The 24421-nt window shown below is 36.0% G+C and overlaps 2 protein-coding genes across 7 annotated transcripts; both read right to left on the reverse strand.

Annotated features, from left to right (window-relative positions):
* Positions 1–1131: 1131 nt before the first annotated feature.
* Positions 1132–13231, reverse strand: LOC114524239 (titin-like). 4 transcript variants are annotated; one of them, XM_028545382.1, is made up of 9 exons: positions 11168–11467; positions 10622–11020; positions 10193–10239; positions 6850–7134; positions 6102–6395; positions 4389–4691; positions 3217–3489; positions 2469–2519; positions 1132–1297 (listed from the first exon to the last, which is right to left on the reverse strand). In XM_028545382.1, exons 4-9 carry the CDS (start codon positions 6866–6868, stop codon positions 1170–1172), a joined length of 1068 nt encoding a protein of 355 aa, XP_028401183.1. In that variant the 5' UTR covers positions 6869–7134; positions 10193–10239; positions 10622–11020; positions 11168–11467; the 3' UTR covers positions 1132–1169. The 4 variants fall into 4 exon arrangements, with proteins under 4 accessions (XP_028401183.1, XP_028401182.1, XP_028401180.1 ...); XM_028545381.1 differs by lacking the exons at positions 10193–10239; positions 11168–11467 and adding an exon at positions 13164–13231; XM_028545379.1 differs by lacking the exon at positions 10193–10239 and having other exon boundaries at positions 11168–11469.
* Positions 13232–16801: 3570 nt separating this feature from the next.
* LOC114524262 (adenosine receptor A3-like) lies at positions 16802–21433 on the reverse strand. 3 transcript variants are annotated; one of them, XM_028545407.1, is made up of 3 exons: positions 17610–21433; positions 17284–17363; positions 16802–17198 (listed from the first exon to the last, which is right to left on the reverse strand). In XM_028545407.1, exon 1 carries the CDS (start codon positions 20135–20137, stop codon positions 19229–19231), a length of 909 nt encoding a protein of 302 aa, XP_028401208.1. In that variant the 5' UTR covers positions 20138–21433; the 3' UTR covers positions 16802–17198; positions 17284–17363; positions 17610–19228. The 3 variants fall into 3 exon arrangements, with proteins under 3 accessions (XP_028401208.1, XP_028401209.1, XP_028401207.1); XM_028545408.1 differs by lacking the exon at positions 17284–17363; XM_028545406.1 differs by having other exon boundaries at positions 17284–21433.
* Positions 21434–24421: the final 2988 nt, after the last annotated feature.

Here is a 24421-nt window from a genome sequence, read left to right on the forward strand (position 1 = left end):
CTGATATTTGTTTTCTTTTTTACTGTCATTAAAGGGAAATTTTGTTTTGACTACCGTTCTTGCAACTGCTATAAGATTGAATTGACGTGATATTTCGTACTGAGGCCAAAGACTCGTAGCCATCGCCCATCTGATTACGGCATTTTAAGAAAACTTCGTAGTCCTCACTACATTTTTGTCTGGAAAAAAAATCGAGATAACTGTTTTTATCATGGCCAGAAAATTCGGACATAATTAACATTCTACTTCCGCCTAAATTTGCATATGGTGTCAAAATAAAGCTTCGTGAGTTTATAGTAAACTGTAATGTGCACAGTACTAAACGCTATAAATACAGCTTTAGGTGGTCGATTATAATTTGCCTTAATTGCTCGTTGCAGAGAAAGTTAATCTTAATATTTTGAGACAGTATTTCAAAATGTTTTATCAGTATTCGTTCTGCATTTTCAAAACAAAGTTTTGGTCATTTATCACGTTGAATACCATATAAAACGAAAACCGTAATAGCGTACAAATAAAATAAAAATGCAGAGCCGACATAAACCTTTACCAGCAAAATATTACCTCAGGATCTTTAATATGACACGAATTACAAGAAACAACCAGGGCAAATTGCAAAGATGCAATGGTTTTCCTTAATTTTGCGAAATTTAAGAATGCGCAATATAATTTTTAGTTCTGCAAACGAATAATATTTGAACAGATATGCAAATTTGCTACGGCAATCTGCATATTCCATGTCCGCAATTTCTGGCCATGGAGCTTGACTTTGATTATGTATAATTTTTAAAAACGATAAACATAAATATTTCTGAAATACTTGATAGTATAGCCGAGGTTAGTCGAGTCAGTCGAAGTCCATGTCGCTTTTATATTTTCTTAAATTTTTTACTTATTTTGCTTAGCGTGAATGCTTGCTAGGCGACATGTTAAATACAGATCACAACTACTGTCTATCTTTGACTGGGGATTTTAAAGCCACAATTTGAGACGCACAGTATTCAACTTAGCTATGTGTATTCCATGCATACATTATGGTCGTTTAGACAGTACGAATACGTTCAGGAGAAGATTCCATAGATGACGAAAAGCGAACTATATTAGTATATAAATTATATTTAGTATCTACACCTGATTGATCTGTATCTCCTTTCAAATTTTTTTCTCTTTCAACTTTGCATAGAGACCATTGCGTATATTGGTATGATTATCGCCAAAAAAATGATAAATATTCCTGCACCGCTGTGCGAACTCCTATTAGACTCGCGAGGAAGCTCTGTTTTTTCGTTGCTCAAATCTAGAAAAGAATCATAAAGTTAATTCAAGCTATTTTGAATAAAAGGTGACAATATTTATCATAAGAGCAGTCCAGATATAAGACATAATTATTTAATAATTATTCGCCTAAGGTGAGATGAATATCGCCGAGCAAAAACCGACACAAAAGCCCCGTTTACATGCACTACACTCAATTTATTGGCACGGCACAACTATAAATTGAGTACCAGTGCCAATTCATCCGTGCTCGGCCTTTGTTTTGGTAGTTTGAACACTAATAAAACTGGGCACGGGTACCAATTTTAGCCGTGCCTTGCCGATAAATTGAGTGTGGTGTAAACGGGGCTAAAGTCAGAATTATTATATTACATGGCCCAATTTTTAAAACACCTTCATGACAATGCTATTGGTTACTCATTTCTAAAGGATATTTTTACATAAAAAATCCGCCAACATTACAATATTATTGCAAGTTAGAGTTGTAGTTATTACTTCTGACTATATATCCATCCAGCCTAAGGCGAACAATTTTTTTAGTATAATTACAAAGGTGATTATTGAAAAAAAACAATTTGTTTCTCGTCTCGGTCACTTTGAACCCGTATAGATGATTATCGCGAATAATTCCTGGAGCCGCTTGTTCGAGAGGCGTTTCGCTTAAACGGCGGATAAGCTAGCTCAAAACGGAAAAAAATTATCTCTTTATTGAACAAATGAACTAAAATATTTCGATGTAAATGGCTTAATTTTCAATGGAAGTACATATTTAATCCATAAAATCCATGTTCAGTCATTTACAACATGTATGAGAGTATTTTTAATTCTTGGCTTATCCATGCACCGTTTAAGCTAAACGCCTTTCGAACATCCGGCGTCTGGTCGTTGGACGAATCAGAGACTAATTTTTTTGTAATTACTGCATACTATATATAGAATATTTTGCAGTTTATTCGTATTATTTTTGAAACCGAGTTTTAGCTTTCATCGCTCAACTGAAACATAGAAAAATAATCTTGGTTTTCAAATCCGTTGGGGCAATAGAAGTTGAAAACTTGGCTTGAAATATCATGCTAATCGACTAGATATATTATGTCTTCCATAACTTTCGTGCTCTCTTGCATGCTAGTGAGGGTGTAGTTTATTTTTGGTGTAATTGAACTTGAAATTTTTCATTCTTATCATCACAGTACTTTTTGTACGCAGAATTTCAGAAAACTCGTCGACTTTTTCCTTGCCCAAATCTAGAAAAAATGTAATGACATTAATTTTAACCATTTTCAGTTTAAAAAGTTGATCGAAAATATAGTCACTCAGGCCAGACAGAAGACACAATAATCTAATATTAAAAGATTTTTGAAGCGGATTTTCATCATTACAGTTTTCATACGAAGAATTTCAAAATTTCATAATTTTCACATATTAAATGTTTATATATATATAAGCTTCGAATATACGCTATTTAACAGCAAAGCAAAAATATTTCTTTCGAGATTTTAAATACGTCCTTTTAAACATTAAACCGACTGTCTAATGCTCAAATTCATCTTAACACCCGAAATACCATTTTTGATGCATTTCCCATTGTTCATTAAGGTGTGCGAAGCGATTACATAATTTAACAGACTTCTATCCTGAATCAACCAATTAAATAATATATAATGGAATTTCATCTTGAAATTAAACTAAGTTCACACTCAAGGAATATCCATCAGTACACGCAGCTAGCTAAGAATTAATTATAATTTACGTCAATTGATACGATGAAATTATAATCATACACCAATAAGGATGTCCATTTATTCCTCGGCAGTTGAAGAACGTGGTTAACCATTTGCAATTTGTAAATATGAGTAACTATTTGGTCCACTCAATTGGCGAGCCGAGCCAGAATTAACGTAATTCAGGTAAAATTTACAGTAAAATCATGATTATTCTTACCACGAAAATCCGAACATGAGATCTTTTCGGGATCAATATCATTCCTCGCACACACCCGAATGCGGTCTCTTAACGACAGCGAAGTAAGAGTCGTGTGGAAATATTTTGTTTCTATCTCCTTTTTCCATTTTCCCTTTCCATCTTTTTGAACTTGAACAACATAGAACAAGATTCCCTTCCCTGTTTCAAGAGGTGCTTTCCACGAAAGCTTTCCTTTACTAACAGAGTTATTGTAAAACTGAAAGTCAACTTTTCTGGGCTTCGAAGGAAACACTACATAGAATTAAATAAGTTATCATTATAATAATGCAAAGTTTTTCAGTTTCAGGAGTTCTATTGGTGGACTATAATTTCAATCTTCCAATATTTTGATATTAATATATCCAATTTTTTATTCCAGAGAAAATTTGTTGCAAATGACTCGTTTTGAATAGTCCATGTATCTTTGGAAATATGTAAACTATTCTGTAATTCATTAACGTACAAGAAGTAGTATAGACAGAGTCAAATTTTGGAGGATGGGATATTAGGGTTACGCCGATTTAGACTTAAGAGAGAGGATTAGTTGGAATACTTAAAAAAGGATATTTATTTTAAGGTCCGTCTGAAAAACACTTCAGCAAGAATTCAAATTCAAAGTTCCTGAAGGTGAATAATGATTCTACAGTATACAGACACTTCCAGAATTTGTTCTCCGACAATAAAGAAATCTCACTGACAATAGATCACATTGCCCGCTTCGTTCCCGAGCTATTGTTTTGTGTGCACTCAAGCAAACTCGGGAAGTGTCTATATTGGTTATGAGGATGAATGTATCCGCAATATGTCCTGTATCAAAAAACCTAGCTATTGTTATTGGTATTGTCCAAATGTAGCTATTCGTTGCTGATAATCAGTCCTTACTTGCTTAAATCTTGCGCATGGGCATGACTAACAAAAACATGGAACGTCGACCGTCCATGACATAGAATTTGGACAATTTTGGATTACGCTATCTTCTGTGAAAATAGCCGGGTGTAAGAAATCTCCCAGCAGGATTAGTATACCCTCGCACCGAGCTCGTGTATTATCTATTTGGCAATGATCGCGTTGTACAGATTTTTTTGTGTATGTTAGCTACTTTCACAATTGGCCTATTGCCGTTATAGATGCTCTATGGATTGTCACGGTACCTGGGCTCAGTCCAACTTTCTTCGAACAAGATTGTTCAAAAATGCACAGTGTGTTCCTTATGCACACCCTGAACACAAACTTCCTGGCAACGTCCAAATTTTCGACAGTGTAACTTTCACGCCGTTTCTCGTATTTCAGATGAAAAGACGAATAGTCTGGTTCCCCAAATTTGGAAGGAGGAAACATCTGTATAACATATCCCAGAACTGGAGCATTGTCTGCCTTTTGTCGCTCCCACGTCAATGTAATTTTTTTAGAAGAATTGCTGCTAATCAAGCAAAGACTTGGACCGGGCGATATCTCTAGATAAAATTTGAAATTAGTACCACAAAAGCGCCATGGAAATATTTTTTCTCCCAATTTTAGGGCAATTTGAGCCAAAACTCCAGGCACAACTAAAAATTTGTTTTAACATAAGAAAGTAAATAGGTAAGCGAAGAAGTCGAACAAAATTCTGCCAAGAAATTTCGGCCTGTCCGTTTGCTAAACTCGAAGATTGTAGTCCCTAATCGGTCATTAATTTTGTGTCGTTAAATTAATAGGTTAACCCCGCACCTGACGATAACGACAGTCAATATGGTTACGCATGCCGGTAACTCGATGCCACTAAACTGTGATAACTTGAAGCATGATATCTAAGTAATCCACCGATTGGCTATAAAAATGTAAAGCGAAAAATGGCGGAAATTGATGGGTCTCTGTAAACACTGGAAACCAAAACGACCGAAATCGGAAAAAACCGAAACTGGAAAAAACCGAAAGCGAAAAAAACCGAGACCAGAAATAACCGAAATCGAAAATAACGGAGACCGGAAATAATCGAAACCGAAAATAACTGAAACCGGAAATAGCCGAGACCGGAAATAACCGAAACCGGAAATAACCGAGACCGGAAATAACCGAAACCGGTAATAATCAATGGGAATAATCGAAGCTAAAATTACGTTCCCCCAGAATTGCCAAAATGTTTATTTTATATTTTGACAGCGCGCTTAATTCCTTCTGAAAAAATGGACGATGATGAGTGCAATTGTTATTATGTTATAGGATGCAATTTCCCAAGCAACTTGCAATGCAATTCTACTTTTAAAAGATGTGAATTAGTGAAAAGTTTTCAAAAAGTACGAATAAGAAAACATCTGTTGAGGGTGTAACTACTAATTCACATCTCTCAAAAGTGAAATTGCATTGCAAGTATTGTAACGCAACGTGTAACGCGGCCTTTAAGCTATACTCAAGAAATGATGAGTTCTGTATTTTTCAAATTTTTAATGGCTGTTTTTAGGTTATTTCAGCTTATTGCAACAGGGTGCTCATGTAGACGACCTATATAAACGACCTTGCCACAGAATAGAACAAAGGTCTCTATTCTGTTGACCTGGTTTGCAACGATTAAGCAAAACAAAACAAAAATGTTTCCATACTAAATTCACGCTAGGTACTGTACCTTATCTTTGTGTCCAAAAAGTTCAACAGTTCATTTGCATTTTGAATTGGTATTCAATGAATTTTTTAGGGCACGCACTCACTAATTTTGGGGAAATATTTTCGGTCGGTCATTTCCGGATTCGGTCGTTTACGGTTCCGAAATTGAAGCGAATTTCAGCAAGAACATAACTATATAGCGGTAGAAATATGTATATTCCACTGCGCGCACAGAACATTGGAACTTAATAACTCATAATTATAGAACGTATTACTAATGCACTCACCTGATTTCACTTCGAGGTTTTTTGAGCAGGTTATGTTATTCTGATCATCTTTTCGCTCAGTACAGACTCGTACGATGCAATTCAGCCCTGCATAATGGGGAATAAATTTCGAAAGAGAGTAAAGAGACATAGAAAGTTCCAATGTTGTATTTACGTTCATCCACTTTTTTAATTTTTGCTGTAGGAATTGCACAACAAAGAACGACTTTTGTTCTTTAATGTCAGTAGTATTCGCTTTCCACGATAAAGGACCTTCTGGTGCAAATTTAAGAAGGAACGGATATCCAGGATAGTCTGAATTCATAGAAAAAATAAAAGCAAATGTTTGACTTATATATAAATTACTGTACTGAGTTGCGGACTTGCAGTTGACCTGAAAGGTATGTGCATGGGAAAGGGACACGCAAACATGCATGCAAACTTCGCAATTCGGCTCTCATATAAATGATAGCGTGGTCGAGTGCAATTTGAAAAAAACATGCACAGCACAAGGGATAATAGCAATTTGAAGTCTTTGAAAAACTCGCGAGATGTAACTCACGAAAGAAAAGGCAGCATGTTTTTCCAAATTGCACGAGAATTTATGCTATTACCTATTAATAATATGAATAAAAAAATTAAGGGACACGTGCTACATAATTAATACTGGTATACGAGACCAAAAAGTTAAGGGTAATTAAATTTCGTTTTGCGATTGTTGCCTAGTGCCACAACCATTTGAATTTACCCAACTTTTCGACATACTTACCAATTTCTAGCAACGTCATATTGTGCTTTATTTTTGTGTGGCTAGTCCAGGCATAGCATTTATAGCTCCCAAAGTCATCCTTATTCAGTGGTTTCAATATTAGCTCACTTTTATACCTTGCTTTGCTAACATTTTCGGTGATTGTTAGGTTTTTTCTAACGTTCTTCCATGAAAAAGATGGGGAATCTGCACCGTCTCTCAAATCAATCGCGCAAACAAACGTTACAGGTTGACCAATCCAGGTTCGAAGAATTGTTGATGACTCCTTAGGTATAAGAAACAGGTCTGGAAATAGAAATTACGCTTTCATAATTTGCATAAACGCGGCAAAATAACAGTCGTTCACAGTTTTAACATATAAATCCCAAAGGTAAATAAAAATGTATACATTTTTTTAAAAGTATCAAACATGGTTATATATGCAGCTAATAGTAATAGTGCGGTACATTTATAAAAAGTATTCAGCAAAGATAAAGATAACGTAAGGCGAGGGTAGGAAAAGAACTATACTCCCCGGACGTCGGGGGATATTTACATGTCAGTAGTTGATAGTATAAAAGATTATTACAGATAAACATGCAGAGCCCCCATAGTATCCATTAAATAGTAATAAGGGCCCGCCAATGAGATTGAAGGAGGGGCTCCCAATTCACAGTTTTTCATCAGGCACCATTTCGCATGCCTCTCTTCCAACCAAATTTTTTTGCATCTCATGCACTGACAAATGTGATTTACTATATATCAGTGAAACTGGAATATCTCTAAGGGTCGGTAAGGTTTGGCGAGCACCGCGTAGGTCGGTCAACAACCACGATAAAACCAAGCCTGTGTTGCCTGACACTTTGCCTAATCATTGTGTCACGGACATGAGAATTAGAGCACTCTGTCCCATTTCCGGTACTAACGATAGCCGTAAACGACAAGAACTACGACTCATCCACAGTCTTGGCACTCTTTCAGACTCTCTTTCATTTAAGCTGATTCACCCAGAGTAATATATATTATGACTTCCATTTCTTTGTTTACATCAAAACTGTTTGTAATATATTTTCGTTGTTGATCGATCAGGCTATTCTTAATCTACAATCAGACGTCTCTTTGGCAACGTAATGTATTCCAATTTGATTTTTTTGTTTTTTTTAATGGCCGATTTTTATCACGTGTTTCGCCCCCATACAAAACATGTATTCTCCCCTATTTATTTTCATAGTAACTCTCCTGACGAAGGCCCTCAGATCGAAACGTCCAGAAGTGTTTTGTCTATTTTAAGCAGTTGCTATACCACATTTGATGCTATATAAGTTGTTTGAAGACGCTGCCACGCTGCTCCCTGGTTATATTGGAACTTATGCAAATACTTCCATCAGTAAGCAATGTGCTAAACCCGTGGCTGAACACACAGTGCACTTAGAGTATATTACATGCTTTTAATATATACACCAGCTTCTATTATCACACGCAGAAGTCAAACTGCCAGCTAATAACACGATCAGAGATGAGAAACTATAATCCTTTTACTACAGAGGAACAAGTTTACTTCATACATTACACAACACACAACTTTTATGCCTGGTTTCCAATTAGTCGTATAAGTGTTGTGAACGTGCTATTTGTGTGCAGCCAACGATGACCGATTGGAATACAGAAAGAAGGACAAATTTACATCCGTACTATTGATTTAAATGGAAACCAGGCTTTATAGTAACATATATTGGGATTTGCGGGGTTTTTATTCTGCGGGAACATGCAGAGGTTAATTTTCTAAAGGTTTGGCATACTCTTCATGCGGGCATTCAACCAAGAATGAAATGACGATTCTATATTGTGTTATTCTTTGACGACAACCGCAATTTTGACTCAAAAGCATGATTATAATTATTGCCCGCGTCTCTTTTTTTCACATAGACAATTATAAACATGTGGTTTCACTAAGTTGATTGATTTCAATTCCCGTTATGACTAAAGCCGCTGGCGCTGAAGCTATGAATTATCGATTAAGCACTCCAAAACATTGGATATAAACGTACTTCAGACCTGTTCGGTTGTCATATTGTGAACAAATGTATTATATCATATTTCAAGTTTCCTACTCCAATTACTCTCCATTATTTTCCATATCACGTATAAAATCCTCGCATTTTTCAGAGAACTATCGCATATGCACGTAATTATAGCAAATTAATTATTGATGAAAAAATAAAAAATAAGCGACACTTGTTAAATATTAAATGCGATATGCATTTAGATTGAAAATACGTAGCTGTAATGGTTCTACAATATTTCAATTCCGCCCGTTTATATAATAAGGTGCGGCAAAGCACATTTATACATATCGTAGTTTTGTCATTGCTGCATGTCTTCAAAGTAATCTCAATCGGTCGTGGAAGATCTATAACCGCAAAACATGTAATTCCAAAAAAATCCTTTCCAACTCAAATTGAAAAAATCGCAATATATATGTGTGGGCGGCATTCAAACATCTTTTAATCAAACAAAAAATCAAAATAAATGCTTTCACAAATTTTAAAATGCTTTTGAAGTATGCAGCTTTCTTTCAACATCAGAATTAAGTATAGATAGTACCAAATGATAACTCCTGCAGTAATAATTTCAAGCTCATTCTGCATGCACTTAGCTATACATCTATGGTAGGCAAAACAAAACTGCGAGTCCGGTGAAAATGGCGGCAAAATTGATTTGAATTTCTACAATCTTAACTTGTTTGACGATGCACTTTTATTACTTCCGATTATGCACAAGTAACACATGTGCAAAATATGTAATGATCTTAACGTATATGGCAAACATCGATGGCCCTAATTAAATAATAAATGTTCGTGTATAACGTGCTGTTTCCCATCCATTTATCTGCTCAATTGGACTAGCTTATTACGACGTTAACGTGCATTAATTCTACCAGCGTGAACGCGAAAAGTTATGCTTTTAGTACTTGTATATTAATTGAGTTCTTCACAGGTAGTCCCTCTCAACAAGACAACGATATTCTCAAGTAAAGGACGGTATATTTGGCAAAAATATACTATTGCATAATATGGCTATATTGATATACGATTGCATAATATGAATAATAAACAAAAAACATGCTGAACAAAACGTTTCAGAGTTAAAACATGCACATTTCATGTTTCTTTTCGATCGACATGGCACTTATCATTCGTACATTGGCCGTATTCTTTTGCTTCCAGTGATTAGTTCTACCTGACTGTTTATAGAAAACAAGGAAACGGCAAACTTCGTTTCGACACGGTTCTGCACACTTTATCCATTCTTCAAGGTTACAATGCGTAAACTTCTTAGTTTGAATTTGAACAAGAGAACTCACCGACAAAGGAAATTTTCCTGTCCGTTCCGATCCAAAGGAGATTTTTCCTAAGTGGAAACTAGCCTTAATAGTATATCTGCGTGTAAGAGGAGGATCTGCAATTTACCAGTTTCTTTCGCAAACGTTGAAAATTTTAATCAATTATACACGCAGGCAAGGAGGCAAGGCGGATCTGTTATTGATTTCTCTGCCTTTCTTATGCAGAAGTTGCATGGATATATTTATAATCGATTACATAATTATTAAAGTGTTTATACATATAATAGGTTTATACAGGATTAATATTATGCTTCCTAGGTGTAACAAATTTCAGAAGAATTTTTTCCGCGATTTCTCACAAAATATTGTCAAAGAAATGGTACAAAATATAATAATTTATAATAATTATTATCTTATGATAATTTACATTATAAAGTTGTTTTTGCTTACCGACAATAGTGACATCAGTGACCTTTTCAAAAGACCTTGTGTTGTTGCTACTTTCCACTGGCTCAAACAAAATTCCATAACTAGCAGTGTCGTCGAAGGTTGCAGCTTGTATGGATATGTACGCTTTGTCGTATGAAAGATGAAATTTGATTCTTCGATACCGCGGAGGCAGCGATGTCCTGTTCAAGAGTGTGTTTGGATTTAGCAGAGTCGATATTTTCTCTTTGGCATTGCTGGTGTTATTGAAAACGTATAAACTGATCGTCCATTGTCTTTGTGCCTTTTCTTCGACGACGTAATTCCACTGAAGTTCCAATTTTTTACCGACCATCAGTCTTTTGCTCGCAGGAGGGCAATCCAACGATCCGATATGGATTGCCGCATTTAGTAGAAGAGCGCCTACAAAAAAGCGTGAATTGATCGCCATGCATCTATATATTAAAGCGTTAAAGAAATTGTAATTACGCTGCAAAACGTGCTATATCAGTATACATGCTCATGCCGCAGCGATGCTGTTGTGCCTTTGCGTTTTCTTGTGTTAATTACCTGAAGAAACAACAAAGCTTATCCAAACCGCTTTCAGGATTGTATAACCTCCCATTTCATAACGCGGCTTAAAGATATCGAATCAAGAAATTGTTGTGTGCGAGATATCTCTGAAAGATATTTAAATTTCGTCGCCTTCCCGTTTTATGTCAAGAATCCATAGATTAGAAGATAACGATCCACATGATGTCCGTACCCGAGTTTATATTAGGCTATAATCCCTCGCTTTTTCGCCCTTTAAGGTCGGTGGTTTGAAACTTTGAACATTCCCATCGTTGAATTACTGAATATTGGTATTGTTAAAACGCCGTAACAGTCAAAAAGTTAAGAATACTGTTTGGAAGACTAAAATGTGTTATATTGCATCTTAATTATTATAAGAGTAAAGTGGCATATTTTACAAAATAAGTGCAGGTGTCATTGTAATTAAACACGGCATTTAATTGAAAGTTGTGGCCGAGTTTGTGGTAAGTGAAGTATGTACACTGGCTTTACTTACAATGATTCAGGACCGAATTCAATTTAAATAACTTTTATTTATAATAATGTATATTTCTTCTGTAAATATTGAATAATTTAGCGGGCAACCTCTTGCACAGTTGCATGTGAAGTGGAAAGCCAATTGAAATTTAAAAATAAAGTCAAATTTTAAAAGAAATATTTTCAAAATAAAGTATAAAATATACGTACTTGATGAATTCTTCTTATTCGCGAATGTTCAGATGGCTATTGCACAGTAATAAAATTTAAATCCAGACGCTTTTCAACTGGTTACAAGCATGCATATATATAAAGGTTTTCTATACCAATTATATCTATGTATGTGCGACTGATCATGATCTCACAAATGAATAAGCTAAAGAGAATAGTTGAACACAAACACGACTTTTATAATACACTTTTTATTCGCCATCTTCGTCCGAAACATGCATCATGTATAGCTTTTCGAGAAAATTTTGGCTCAAAGAATTATCTATAAAACTTAACAAAATTTCCGAACGAGAAGCAAATTTTCTATTTGTATGAATTTTTTTATTTCGTTGTATATTCCCAATAATCTATGCCCTTTTGCAGTAAAAATCGCATTTGATCTCAGGATGTTTTCAGCATTTTGAAAAACGAAAAACGAAATGATAAACGCTCAAATCGTGTGTACACAACTCATTAAAATTGGCGTGAGACATGCAGGCAACCATTAATCGCCAAATTGCAAATTCGTGCCTGTTCCAGTAGAAATCAGAAATACACAATATGAAAGAATTTGAGAAAAATGCCGAAAATTATGCTGCAAGCCACCTACGTGTGTGGTGCTAATTAATACAAGGGGGATGCAGTGATATATTTTTTTCTTGTGAAAGACTAATGATTACTTGGAGTCGATTATTTTACAGTTTTAGCGATTTGAGCAGACGTACGTTCTTCAGATATCTGCGTCCTTTTTAATTGGCGGTTATGAATCGAAATTAGGCTTAAGCTCATTTTTTATCGAAGGTTGATCTACCTGCTACTCGGTCTATTTTTGAAGATCATTTCTGGAAGATTATAATTCCCGCAATTTGTCTTGAATGAAGTGCAACTGAGACGTTTTGAATCATAGTTTTATTAGAAATATCTAACAAACAAAAATGAACACGTGCCAAGCGGTTTCTTACAAAAATGTTAACATATCAATTATTAATTAAATCTTTCGACATTTACGAAAATATTTTATAAAATAATATGCATATAATTATATGACGTGTGTTCTGATCGGTCGAAGCCATCCATGCAAACACGGAAATTTAATTCGCGTGTGAAAATCAAACGTGAACACTGCCTTGTTTTGTTATTTTATAAAACAATGGACCTTTTTCATAATGACGTCAAACGCGGAAAGTCTGATGTTACACAAAGTTTGATTGGCTCGATAGTTTTGTGGAGCCTATCAAATTTCGTGTAACATCAGACTTTCCGCATTTGACTTTGTCATAAGAAAGGTCTATTACTTAATGCTTACTGTGTTTCGATCATTCAATGGCCTAATCCGAGCACGTGGGAATGTTGCGAGAGTTAAGAAAAGCGCTAAACGATGTGATGGTTTGAAGTTGAAAGGGTGGCAATTGACGTACTAACTTTACATCGCCAGAGTAATCATCGCCGGACATTGACCCTGTGGCTAACCGTAGCGGTAATCCACATAAACAGCAAAAGTTATGTTTTGACCGTTCAAAAATTTCATGCTATTGGCAAAAACAAAGCTATCAGGCGCTGGCCGCAGGGCAGAAATAGAATATCCATAATTAGGCAGCACCCAATTGAGTTGTTTTTACGAGATCAGCGTAGCCATCATTCGCCCAAGAATTAATTTATACTTAATGTGCTGTGTATAGGTAGTTAGAGAATGCCCATGGGATAGGTACATTGTACTGGTTAAATAATTAAAATTTATTCAAACGTTGTGGTGAGTTGAACTGGCCTTGTAAATGGCAAATTCACGTTTTCCAGATCCGAAAATTGTTGAGGAAGAGGTTTCATGGCTGCAAGAAACAATTAAAAAAATGCAAGATACAATACGAAATGGGAAAGCAGGATAGTTTAATACGTATATATATCAGCGCACTGAAGCATGTGTATACTTGAGAACACGAATCGTTGGTATTGTTGTCCTGTTCTAAGTTTTGTTTTTCCCATATACAGATTTTCGACTTTTCCTAAGGCATTATAGATGCCGAAGTGAGGGAAACTAACAAAGTACGCATAGTTCAGGCAAAGACGAGGCCGGAGAGAAGTGATGTGAAGGACGAAGAAGAGTTAGAGTTGGGAGACAGAATTTACTTGGAGGACATGCAGTCAACTGAGTATTTACACTGTATACTTTTATAACTGCGAATGGTTCGTTTTGCGTGCGAACGAGCGACTTTAGCGAATAAACAACACCGGATCGTTTTTGACGAAAGCTTCTCAAAACAGTAGGTATCTACCTAATATGAACGAACTTTTTGTAACAATAGTGAGCATCAGTGTTTATGATTCGTTCTTTTAGAAGTCAATTTCTGTAGTTCATTGTGTTTTATTGTGATTATCAACCAATAGCAAAGCTTGTTCATGTAGGTACGTACCAACCTTCTCGAAAAAATTCCATGGTAGTCAGTGGCGTATAGCCAGCATGACAATTTGGTAATGCTATGCAAGTCATTTAGGACTATTAAATACACAGTCAAAGAATACCAAAATATTAGCGTAGCAAGACTGAAAAGTCTGGCTGCATGGCTACGCCACTAATTGTGGTACTATAGTTCAACTGTTCAATCAATAATTCTGTACCATTTGATACAGAATCCTAATAAAGCTATTAGTATTCTGTATCATTTACTACAGATTTGTATCATTTGATACAGAATACTGATAGGGCTATTAGTATTCTGTATCAAATGATACAGAATTATTGATTGAACAGTTGAACTAGTATCGGATATACAGGCCCGTCACGGTCGCATGGGCAGATTTTCAAAAAATAAAATATTGCCACTGCATATCGCATAAAATTATGAAAGTAATGTACATGCAGTGGCGATATTTTGTTTTGTTTCGTTGTAAAATGCATTACGATGCTGGCACAGCTATGGTGAATGTTCAATATATATAGGTATCTCCACCGAGAGAGAGATAAGAGTTAAATCTATTCTCCATTATACCGTCCGCTTCACCCTCGCGGGCGAAGCGGCTTTAGAAAATCTGCCTATGTGACCGTGACCGGCCTCAAAAACAAGGCGCGCTTCGCTCCCGGGGAGCGGACGTAATGGAGAATCGCCTTTAAAGCCCGTTTTCCACTAGGCGAGTTTATTCACGCGATGCGAAGAGATATATGTATATGAAATCTGGCGATGTGATTGGTTATAAAAAAAAAACTGATTCGCCAGGAAAAAGTAGAATCGCTACCTATACTTTTTATCACTTTTCTATGTGACAAGCTCAGATTTATTTTTTTTAGGGTCAGATTTAATATTTATTATGATTTTGTGCTTTCTGTGTAAAAACTCTTGCAGTGAAACCTCCCAGCGCCCGTGGTTCCCACGCCAATGCAAATAACTGATATGAGAATTAAATATTTACATACAGCTGTAATAAATGTCGTGCCTAGCACAGATCGTTTCCTTATAAATATTGTTTTATCTACATCTTCGTCATAGTTTTTATATGCTATTGAATGTAAAATTACATACAAACTAAATGTCTATACTATTTTATAGAACTTAAGTATAATCCTTTTTATAGACCTAAGATATACCCAATAACATCCTTAAGTGGATGCATTTATTGAGAATGAAATGATTTTATGTTTTTTTGTTAAGTTAAGTTTTATTTATTCCAAATAATTTTCGAAGGTATTCGTAGCTACATATACGGGTTTGTAAATATACTCATCATAATATGATATACAGAAAAAATTGCAAAATGTGCATGCTGCATGCAGAATAATTACTGCATGAGATGAAAAAGACGCTTCGGTCAAACAGTTGTTAGCGAGCAAATGAAATCCAACTTATCCAAGAATAATCAGAGTGGCGACAGGTAGGGTTCTAGTACTTAGGCCTATTTGAAATTAACATCTCCAAATGATTTCTTTATCAGCCTCCAGTTACCATGGTTATAGCTATATGTGATTTGCATTTTCCGACACACGAAGCATTGCTGTTCATTTTCGTTTCTCATTCGAAATTTCAATTCAGGCTGTCAGCTCTCGTTTCGAAAGTCATATCAGAGAAGCGTCCTATTTCATTTATTCATCCGATAGCAGTCAGATTTTCTAACCGAAATAAATTAATCACTAATCGTTAAATATAAAATATTTCTCAGCTTAATTTATTATTATCGATCGATATATAATTATAGTTTATGTATTATGAAAATGAGGAGTACAAAAGAAAACCATGGACGGTTTGCATTTCCTGAAGAACGTGGCACGTCTTTGACATCGTTTGCTTCTAAATAATAAATAGATAATGCCATTTATCAACATGATCTTTATATATATATGCTTAGTATTGATATATAATTCCTTTGAACACCAATGTCACTAAATTTGCAGTTTCGAATATCAGTCTATAGAAACAACCGCGAAACTCGGTCACATACGCTCTTAACATTTCAGACGTTCAGTTCTGAAAATTGAAGAACAAATACAAAAAAGATTGCCTTTCCTCGACAATTACGCCAAAAATTACCGGCGTCATACATGTGATGAAATATTCATTGCTTTCACTCATGCTTGATGAATATATCCCACAACACATTAATAATGAATCGAGTAGTATATGCGATCATTTTGTATCTAATTGAATTCACGATATGACATCCATGCGTAAAAATAGTTATTTTAATGACATGGCTGTTTTTAAGCATTTTAGGGTGGATTTTTTATAAGAGAAAATATAAACGCTATAATCCGCGTAAATGAGTCGTAAATGAAAGTTTATCTCGTAGTATTTTAGTATTATGCTATTTCAGTATTTGGTTATAGCGAATGCTTTCGGCGGGGCCCTGCATGCATGGTATAATCCGCTCTATCCCGCTCTATATCGCATTTCTTTTTCAATGAAAATTTGAAATAAACAAATTATTGAGGTAAGCATTTGATAGATATAATACTTGCCGATAATATTGATTTCAGTGAACCGTTCTAAATGCGTACGAAGGTCGTCGTTCGCACCAGTCGATTCAAAAAGTATTCCATAACCGTCGTAGTCGCGGAATTTCGTTGTCGGCACGGAGATTCTAGCTTTATCGTAAGAAAGTTCCATATCAAACATCCGAAATGCAAGGTCGAGGTAATTTGGATTTGTAACTGTGATGCCCGATTGAAGTAACATTATAAGCTTTGTTTTGGTGGCACTGGTGTAATTGTATTCGTACAGGCTAATTCTCCACTTAGTCGCCATATTCACTTGATATTTCCACTGAAGCTCGAGTTTTTCCCCGGCTAAAATACATTTTGTGGGTCCTGGGTATTCCAGCACGTATACGTCGCTTGTTTCATTTAAGCTCAGGCTCTCTACAGGAAAAAGTTAATGATATAGCGACTGGAAAATATACTTCTTCTATAAAACTTTATTCATGATTGTTTCATTTACATGTACCTGAAAAATAGGCAATAATGAGCCACAACGTTATTTCTCGAATCGCATTACGAACCATCTTTAATCCTCGAAATCATCGACTATAGTTGTACAAAGGATATCGAAATCTTATATATGTTGCAGTCCTCGTGGCGTCCAGCAATATAGCCAATTAAGCTTACGACAGAATCCCCATGATGCCCATTGTGTCACAAAATTATCGCTATAGTTAGTTCAATCGCAGTTCGGAAGAAAAATCCATTACCTCTTTAGCGACATTTTTTTATTCTCGCAATGTTTGTTAAATGAATATGGACGGCAAATATTAGGAGTTAAAAGATACTTACGTTCAAATAGAATGTCGCTTTCCGGCGAAGAGGTGTTTCACACATCAGAGATGCAGGCGGGAATATAATTGTGGTAATTACTATAATTTGTGACAATTGATATAATCTGCGACAATTAATAGAAAATTGTTGTGTCATCTTTAAGCCACTTGAAATGCATATATTGCGAGGAACTTGTCAAAAGCTTCAGCTGGCAATAAAAACGTCTACATCGCAGGTGTATATTGAATCGATATTGAGTATATTCCATAGCAAGTGAAATCTGCTTGCAAGCTAATAATATATTCAGTGGCATAATTTTCATATAATTATTTGGGCGGAAGCCTGACCTTTTTTGGGCAAGGGTATTGATTCCGCTCTGCTATTTACCCGGCCGAATTTCATCAATCATCGCAAGCGCAAGGCTATAAAAGTTATCATACAACTGATCTCAAAATTAATGGGCTATCAAGAGGGGCAAAAATAATTGGTCGAATTCAAAAACTGCGTCACAAAGGATGTCGGAGTCGACGGTGCAAAGCGGACACTTTTTTAAAATTTTCTTCTTACATAAATTTTTACATAAAAATATAGTTAACGTCGCTTGAAAAATGTGAACGAGTTTGCTGACTTTAGTTCAAAACTAAATTCCTCCTTGTTTAATAAATGCCAGTATTTCTAGTTCATTTTTTAAGAGAAGGAAAATAGAGCGTTATTATATAATTACATATTCATGTTACCATTATTGCATTCATGATTCTAATATAAATGCTCATAATAATATCTCAATACATATATTGTTAACTTTCGACACTATGTACAATAAAAAGATAAAGAGATAAAAGGTAAGGCGATTAAAAGTACTAGTCTCGTCCTTCGGACCTTTTCAACAAATCGCCATATACACGCGTAAAAACGCTCAGGCTGATGCAAGCTGATACAAACAGGATGCAGCAATGCTGTGCTGCCCACACCGTTCAGAGCTGTTATCAATATTGAACAATATTGTTACACCCGATTCAGTTTCAACAATATCGTTCAATGCCGATAACAACTCTGAACAACGTGGGCAGCACAAAATTGCCCCATCCCGCCCGTATCAACCTGCATCAACCTGAGCGTTCGTAGGCGTGTAGTAATAAAAATGCTTTAATTAATCAATTAAAAGAAAATTCGTTGTCTGCACGAAATATTCGTGCATAACCAAGCACGCATGTATGTAGCAAATTAACCAACTATTGCCTTATTTTTTATACTGTTCATTCCTCATACGACCAAATGTTGGAACCACCGAACATTACCCTGAACATTTTTACTGATACTATTATTTATTGTATGCATAATTTTTGTACTGCATTAAATTAAATTACGGAGGGGGATGCTTACGTTTACTTCTCATTAGGCCTAGGTGTAACGTAATTTAACAATAGTATTATTTACAACATTATACTATTGTACACATGTACAGCAGCTAAGCACGAGGACAGCATGCTTTTATCGATCAGGGGCTAGTTGTACAAAAGGCTAGTTTAACTTTTGACCGAATTGGCCAATCAGAGTTGTTTATTTCTTAGTTAACTAGGATTAATTTAAAAGTTTTATTCAAGTTTTTTTCACACGTTGTAGTTGTTTCGAAAGCCTCATGCAGTCCAGAAGTTATTAACAACTTTAATGGCTTCTTTTCTTAAGGCTGGTCTAGTCCAGAAATATATCACGGAATTGAGAACTGTGTTGATCCCAAGTGCTACGCAGTACCAAGAGATCACAACTCGATATATTATTATGTTCGAAAGATAATACAAGTTGAGAATCTCTCCAGGGATGCAGCAAACATAGAACGTAAGCACAACCAGTGCACAAGACTTGGTAAGCTTTAATTCTTTCAGAGACTTTCCCTTTTCATTACGGGTCATGTTTGCCGGTACAAGTTTCCTTCTTGAACGCAGTATTCTTATGTAACAAAATGCATGCAGTAGCACAGGAACTATTGCGTAAACTCCGCAAAATATGTAATAGAAGATTGCTGAAGCTACCGCTAAAGGTACTATGACCAACGTTACGAATGACGCAATGAAGCTGTAGGCGAAAAACGTTTTCTTTGTAAGAAGGTTTCGATGAAAAATTGGATGTACGACACTGATGTATCTCTCTAACGTTAGTGCGCATAATGCGGCAAGGGATAATCCCCATGGTATGAATGCCGCTGAAGAGAATGCAAAACTTAACGCGCAATCAGGCCTCCCAAAAACCTCGGTTAGGTGAAGGAACGCGAATAAAGGGAGAGTAAGCAATCCGACAGCCAAGTCTGCTATAGATTGAATAAGGACCGGGATGTTGGAAACTTTTAGAAGCAGAAATCGATTTTTCCAGAGTGTAAGAACGGTTATACCATTTAAAGCTATGACAGGAATCGTTAGAACGCAGTTCATAACGGATGTGACAACTTGGTTGTGGTTGTATTCACTGGAAGGAAAGTCCACGATTATTAGATATGCATAGCCGAGAATGGAGCAGTCTTTGACGTAATGTGCTAGTAGCGTATTGTTCATGCTTGCTACAAAAAACCCGTGATATCCGTAAGTTATGTGTTTAGTCTTATATACCTCTTACTTCATGTTACATACGAGATTACATAGGAGGAGCATAATAATATAGTCCGAAGCGAAGGTGTACCACTGGTAATCCCGATTAGAAGGATGCAGATAATTAAAAAATGTTGACCTAAAACATGGAACCAGCGAAGAATAGTAGTGTAAAAATAACCAAACATCTTCTATATTTGCTGAGAGATATTTAGTAAACCCCGCTTCACCTCAGCTATATAATAATTAAACTACTGTAATGTGAAATCCATTGTATAGGCGCGACATTGTTTAAAGTTTAAATTTAGGAATGAAATTCTTACTCAGAAATTCAATGAATAATTTATCCACATTCTAAGAGCATACAAATTTATTGCAACCACGATTTATCTAACGGTCACGCGCGTTTAATTCTGCAGCAAAGACTCATCGTAGAGATTGGCTATATACATAACCTGACAGTGTGTTATACACGCCACGCGTAGTCATCAGCTCAGTCAAACGATCACGTAGCAGGCTTTATGATAAACGCTTATCCAACACAGCATTTGCTTTACAATACAACGCATCGTCCCTTGCGGGCTCCATGTTTAAATTTCCGTTTTGTTTATGTTTTTGACAGCCTTTTTGCATTAGGTCCATATTATCTAACTAGCTATCTTTTTATCTGCCTTAGTCACTGAGATTAAGCCTCGGAGTCAACGAGTGGTTTTAATACAGAGCATGCATTGTCCATATAATTATTATGCATTGCACGAAACATTTTCCAGTCTTTTTACAAGTAATTCCCCCGTTACCCTGTCAGCTCGACCGCTTGATGCCACGACAATTAAAACTTACAAATCCATTTCGAGACAATGAATAGTATACTTACACCTGTAAAACTATGTTTAAAATAACTCACGTAATACATTTTGAGAAATGCTTGCTGCATTTAACTTGCCACAATTTCTTTCAACTACGACATTGTAGGAACCATAATTTAAAACTACCTTTAAAAAAGTTTACCAAATCGGTACACATGTATATCAGGCTTATCCTCCGGGCGTCTCTCTTTGGTGATATTAAGCATTTCTTTTGACTAATACTATGCTTTTTTGTTAGAAAAACTATACAGTATATACAGTTGTTAAATTATACAGTTGGCTACGCAAGCTAGATTAACGATAGCTTATAAAGAACAGCTGAATGTCTAGCTATTTGATGATAGATAAAAATTCATTTTCGTTTCTTTCAAAATTCGATAACGGTTAAAAGGCACATGCATGTGCAAGTTACTATAAGGTATACGTAAATACAGAGAATATAACGATAATACTCACATTGATTTAAGGTAATTTTATACTTGTACTTCTATTTCTATCAAAACAACGTTGGAAAATTGTAAACGCCAAAATTAAGATCGGATTAGACACTGCGTTTTTTAAGTTTGTAGGCTATAATTAATCATGGGAAAAAGTCTCTTCATATCACATTGTCATTTACATGAGTAATATTGATAACAAAAGCCTTTTGATGAATGAAAAACGCATTAAGCAGATTAAATAGCGCCATGATTCGCGCATTAGATCTGAATGGATATAAGGCAATATATAATATTACGGATAATGCATGCACGTCAGACGATCCAATTCATTTGCAATTTTGGAAAATTAATTTCTTTTAAATTAGGAACAATGCAGTGTGCTCATATTTTCGAACGTCAGTTTCGAACGTCAGTTCCGTATCTATTCAAACCTAAACACCCACAGTAGAAAATGAACTTATGATTATATTTATGTTGGCCGTAAAAAATTGTAACCATAACCCTATAAACTCGTTCCCAGGGTTGGAAAAAGGCACGAGGAAACAGAGGGTGGAAATCGTGACTTTTCACAATTCCAGTTTAGAAGACGTAGGGTTAAGGTTAGGGTTAACTCCATTTTTCCGTCGCGTCTTCCCCAAAATTCCTCGCGCGCGTGGTCAGCTTAACAACTGATCTATGAAAAAGCGTATAGTGTTCCTATATTTATTTTATTTTTAAAGCGCCTGGGAACGAGGCTGAATCGCTGGGGTATTTTGAAGAATACAGCCTGTCCAATTTCCACACTGGTTCAGCGCCTCCCCCCGGTCTCTACTGGCTTTTCATCAATACATTCGAAACCTGGAAACATAGACGTATTTTGTTCTATCTATGCTGGTTGTAGTCATAACATTTGGTTTATAGGTCAGGCAGTGAACGATATTTTTCGCATGCAAAATGCAAATATACATCAAACTTACACGGTAAAGTAAGGTTGCAGAAGATGACTGTTAATTGTTCGTATAGCATCTTCCTTTGCTTTTTATTATTTTTGTAACTAAAATGTCTCAAATCGTTTTGCGTTATAACTATATCCATAATCCCGAGAAAATAATATAGTGTATAATAAGAAAGAAGATGAGTCATAATTATAAGCGATCAATCAAACTACAAGATGTAAAATGAACGGGATCAATCATTGTCGGTCGTTCCGCAGATATTAGCTACACCTATAATACAGTACACCTATAATACAGTACACCTATAATACAGTACACCTATAATACAGTTTTAAGCCAAACCCTTCCTGCGTCCTCCCAAAATTCCTTGCGTTCGATCAGCTTAGCTACTGATCTATGTAAAAGCCTGTAGTGTTCCCAAATTTTTTACATTTTATTTTTAAAGCGCCTGGGAACGAACTAGGCTGCCCCGCGATTGGGAATTTTTCGCCACAGCTGGGCATTTCCATTACAAAACAAAATAAACCCTTATAAAACGTCGCATATATATATAACTAAACTGCACGGCGGCAGGGGTGTAAAATCACATGTACACCGACAGGACAATCAGGCGAACAGATCCCATGCATCAGATATAAGCTTGCTGAATACATTAGAAAGAAAGTAATCAAAAAAAAGGAAAATTCGAAAGAAAGTAATCGAACAATTTGCTGCACTGGCTGCTCATTGCGAAGCATACAGAATATATAATTATGAAATTGCTCTGGTTTAACCTTTTAAACGGCTGACACACGGATCAAAATAAAGTATTTTCCTATTGTTTGAATGCATGCATGCATGATTGTGATCATGCTAGGTAGGTATGCTAATTAAGACTATTAATTAAGACTATTTAAGACTATCGGGACGATATTCACTCGGCAAAGAAGAAGCTCCAATGAGAGACGTTTAAATATAAAGCCACACAAAACAGATTTTACATAGCGCAATAGCGCTGAGGTAGAAGACATCGCCAAATGCATTTTCACTGAGCTTTAGAGTGTTCGGTGTAATTCTCATTGCTTTACTTTTTATTTTCTCACACAGTCGGTCAGCAATCTGGTGCAAACCCCCCAGATATCTGTTTTACCTGCGGTTGCCATGGACACTTGAGTGCAAGCCAGTGAACTCTATATATATGGAAGGCTCGTCCTAGTACATTGCGTAATCTAAAAGTGAAGCCAAACATGGCGGATCTTAAAGGCTGCTTGGGTACCGAACCAGACCTCCACGCACGAGCGATTAAAATTCAATATGGCGGCAACGTGTAGGAATGGAACTCGGTCAGTTTTGTGAACACAACACAAATATACGGCATATGTTACCTCTCTAGAAAGAATCGTATTTTTAATTCCCACGCGTTTTTAATTTCCCATTTTACGCTTCGTGGAGGTCTGGTTCGGTACCCAAGCAGCCTTCATGATCCACCATGTTTGGCTTCACACTTTGAACTGGAGCGAGCCTTCCATATAATATATAGAGTTCGCTGGTGCCAGCTGCTCAGTTGGATATCAAGCCAGGCAAGGAGGATCAAACCCATACGGAAATTACTTCAAAAAAGGCGTGCCTCAGCCAAATGCAATTGGGTTGTGTGTGCGTTCCTTTCTCCTTTTAAACCGCCACCTAGGGTCCCAAGGCCTAAGCACTCGTAATGAGTGAGCTGGTGAGGAAAAGTGTAATAAAAACGCTAGTATTGCGTATACTAGGTATATATACGAAGTACGTATGCTAGGTTTTTCACCTCGAATCTTTCAAGCATACATGTCGTGCACTGGGTTTTCTACTTTCGAATGTAAAGAAATTATTGTTTCGTTTGTATCGGGTAAATTGAGAAAAACTACTGACACATTTCATTATGCTTGTAATTACACATGGCGATCTGAAATGATATGTAAATGGTACACCACGTGTATTTAGTACTGCATGGCTATCGGTCGGTTGACCCGGACTTTCATCACGGCATATGTTGCC

This window comes from Dendronephthya gigantea, unplaced genomic scaffold, assembly GCF_004324835.1.
Source record: "Dendronephthya gigantea isolate DGI-Jeju-01 unplaced genomic scaffold, DenGig_1.0 000030F, whole genome shotgun sequence".
Lineage (NCBI taxonomy): Eukaryota > Metazoa > Cnidaria > Anthozoa > Malacalcyonacea > Nephtheidae > Dendronephthya > Dendronephthya gigantea.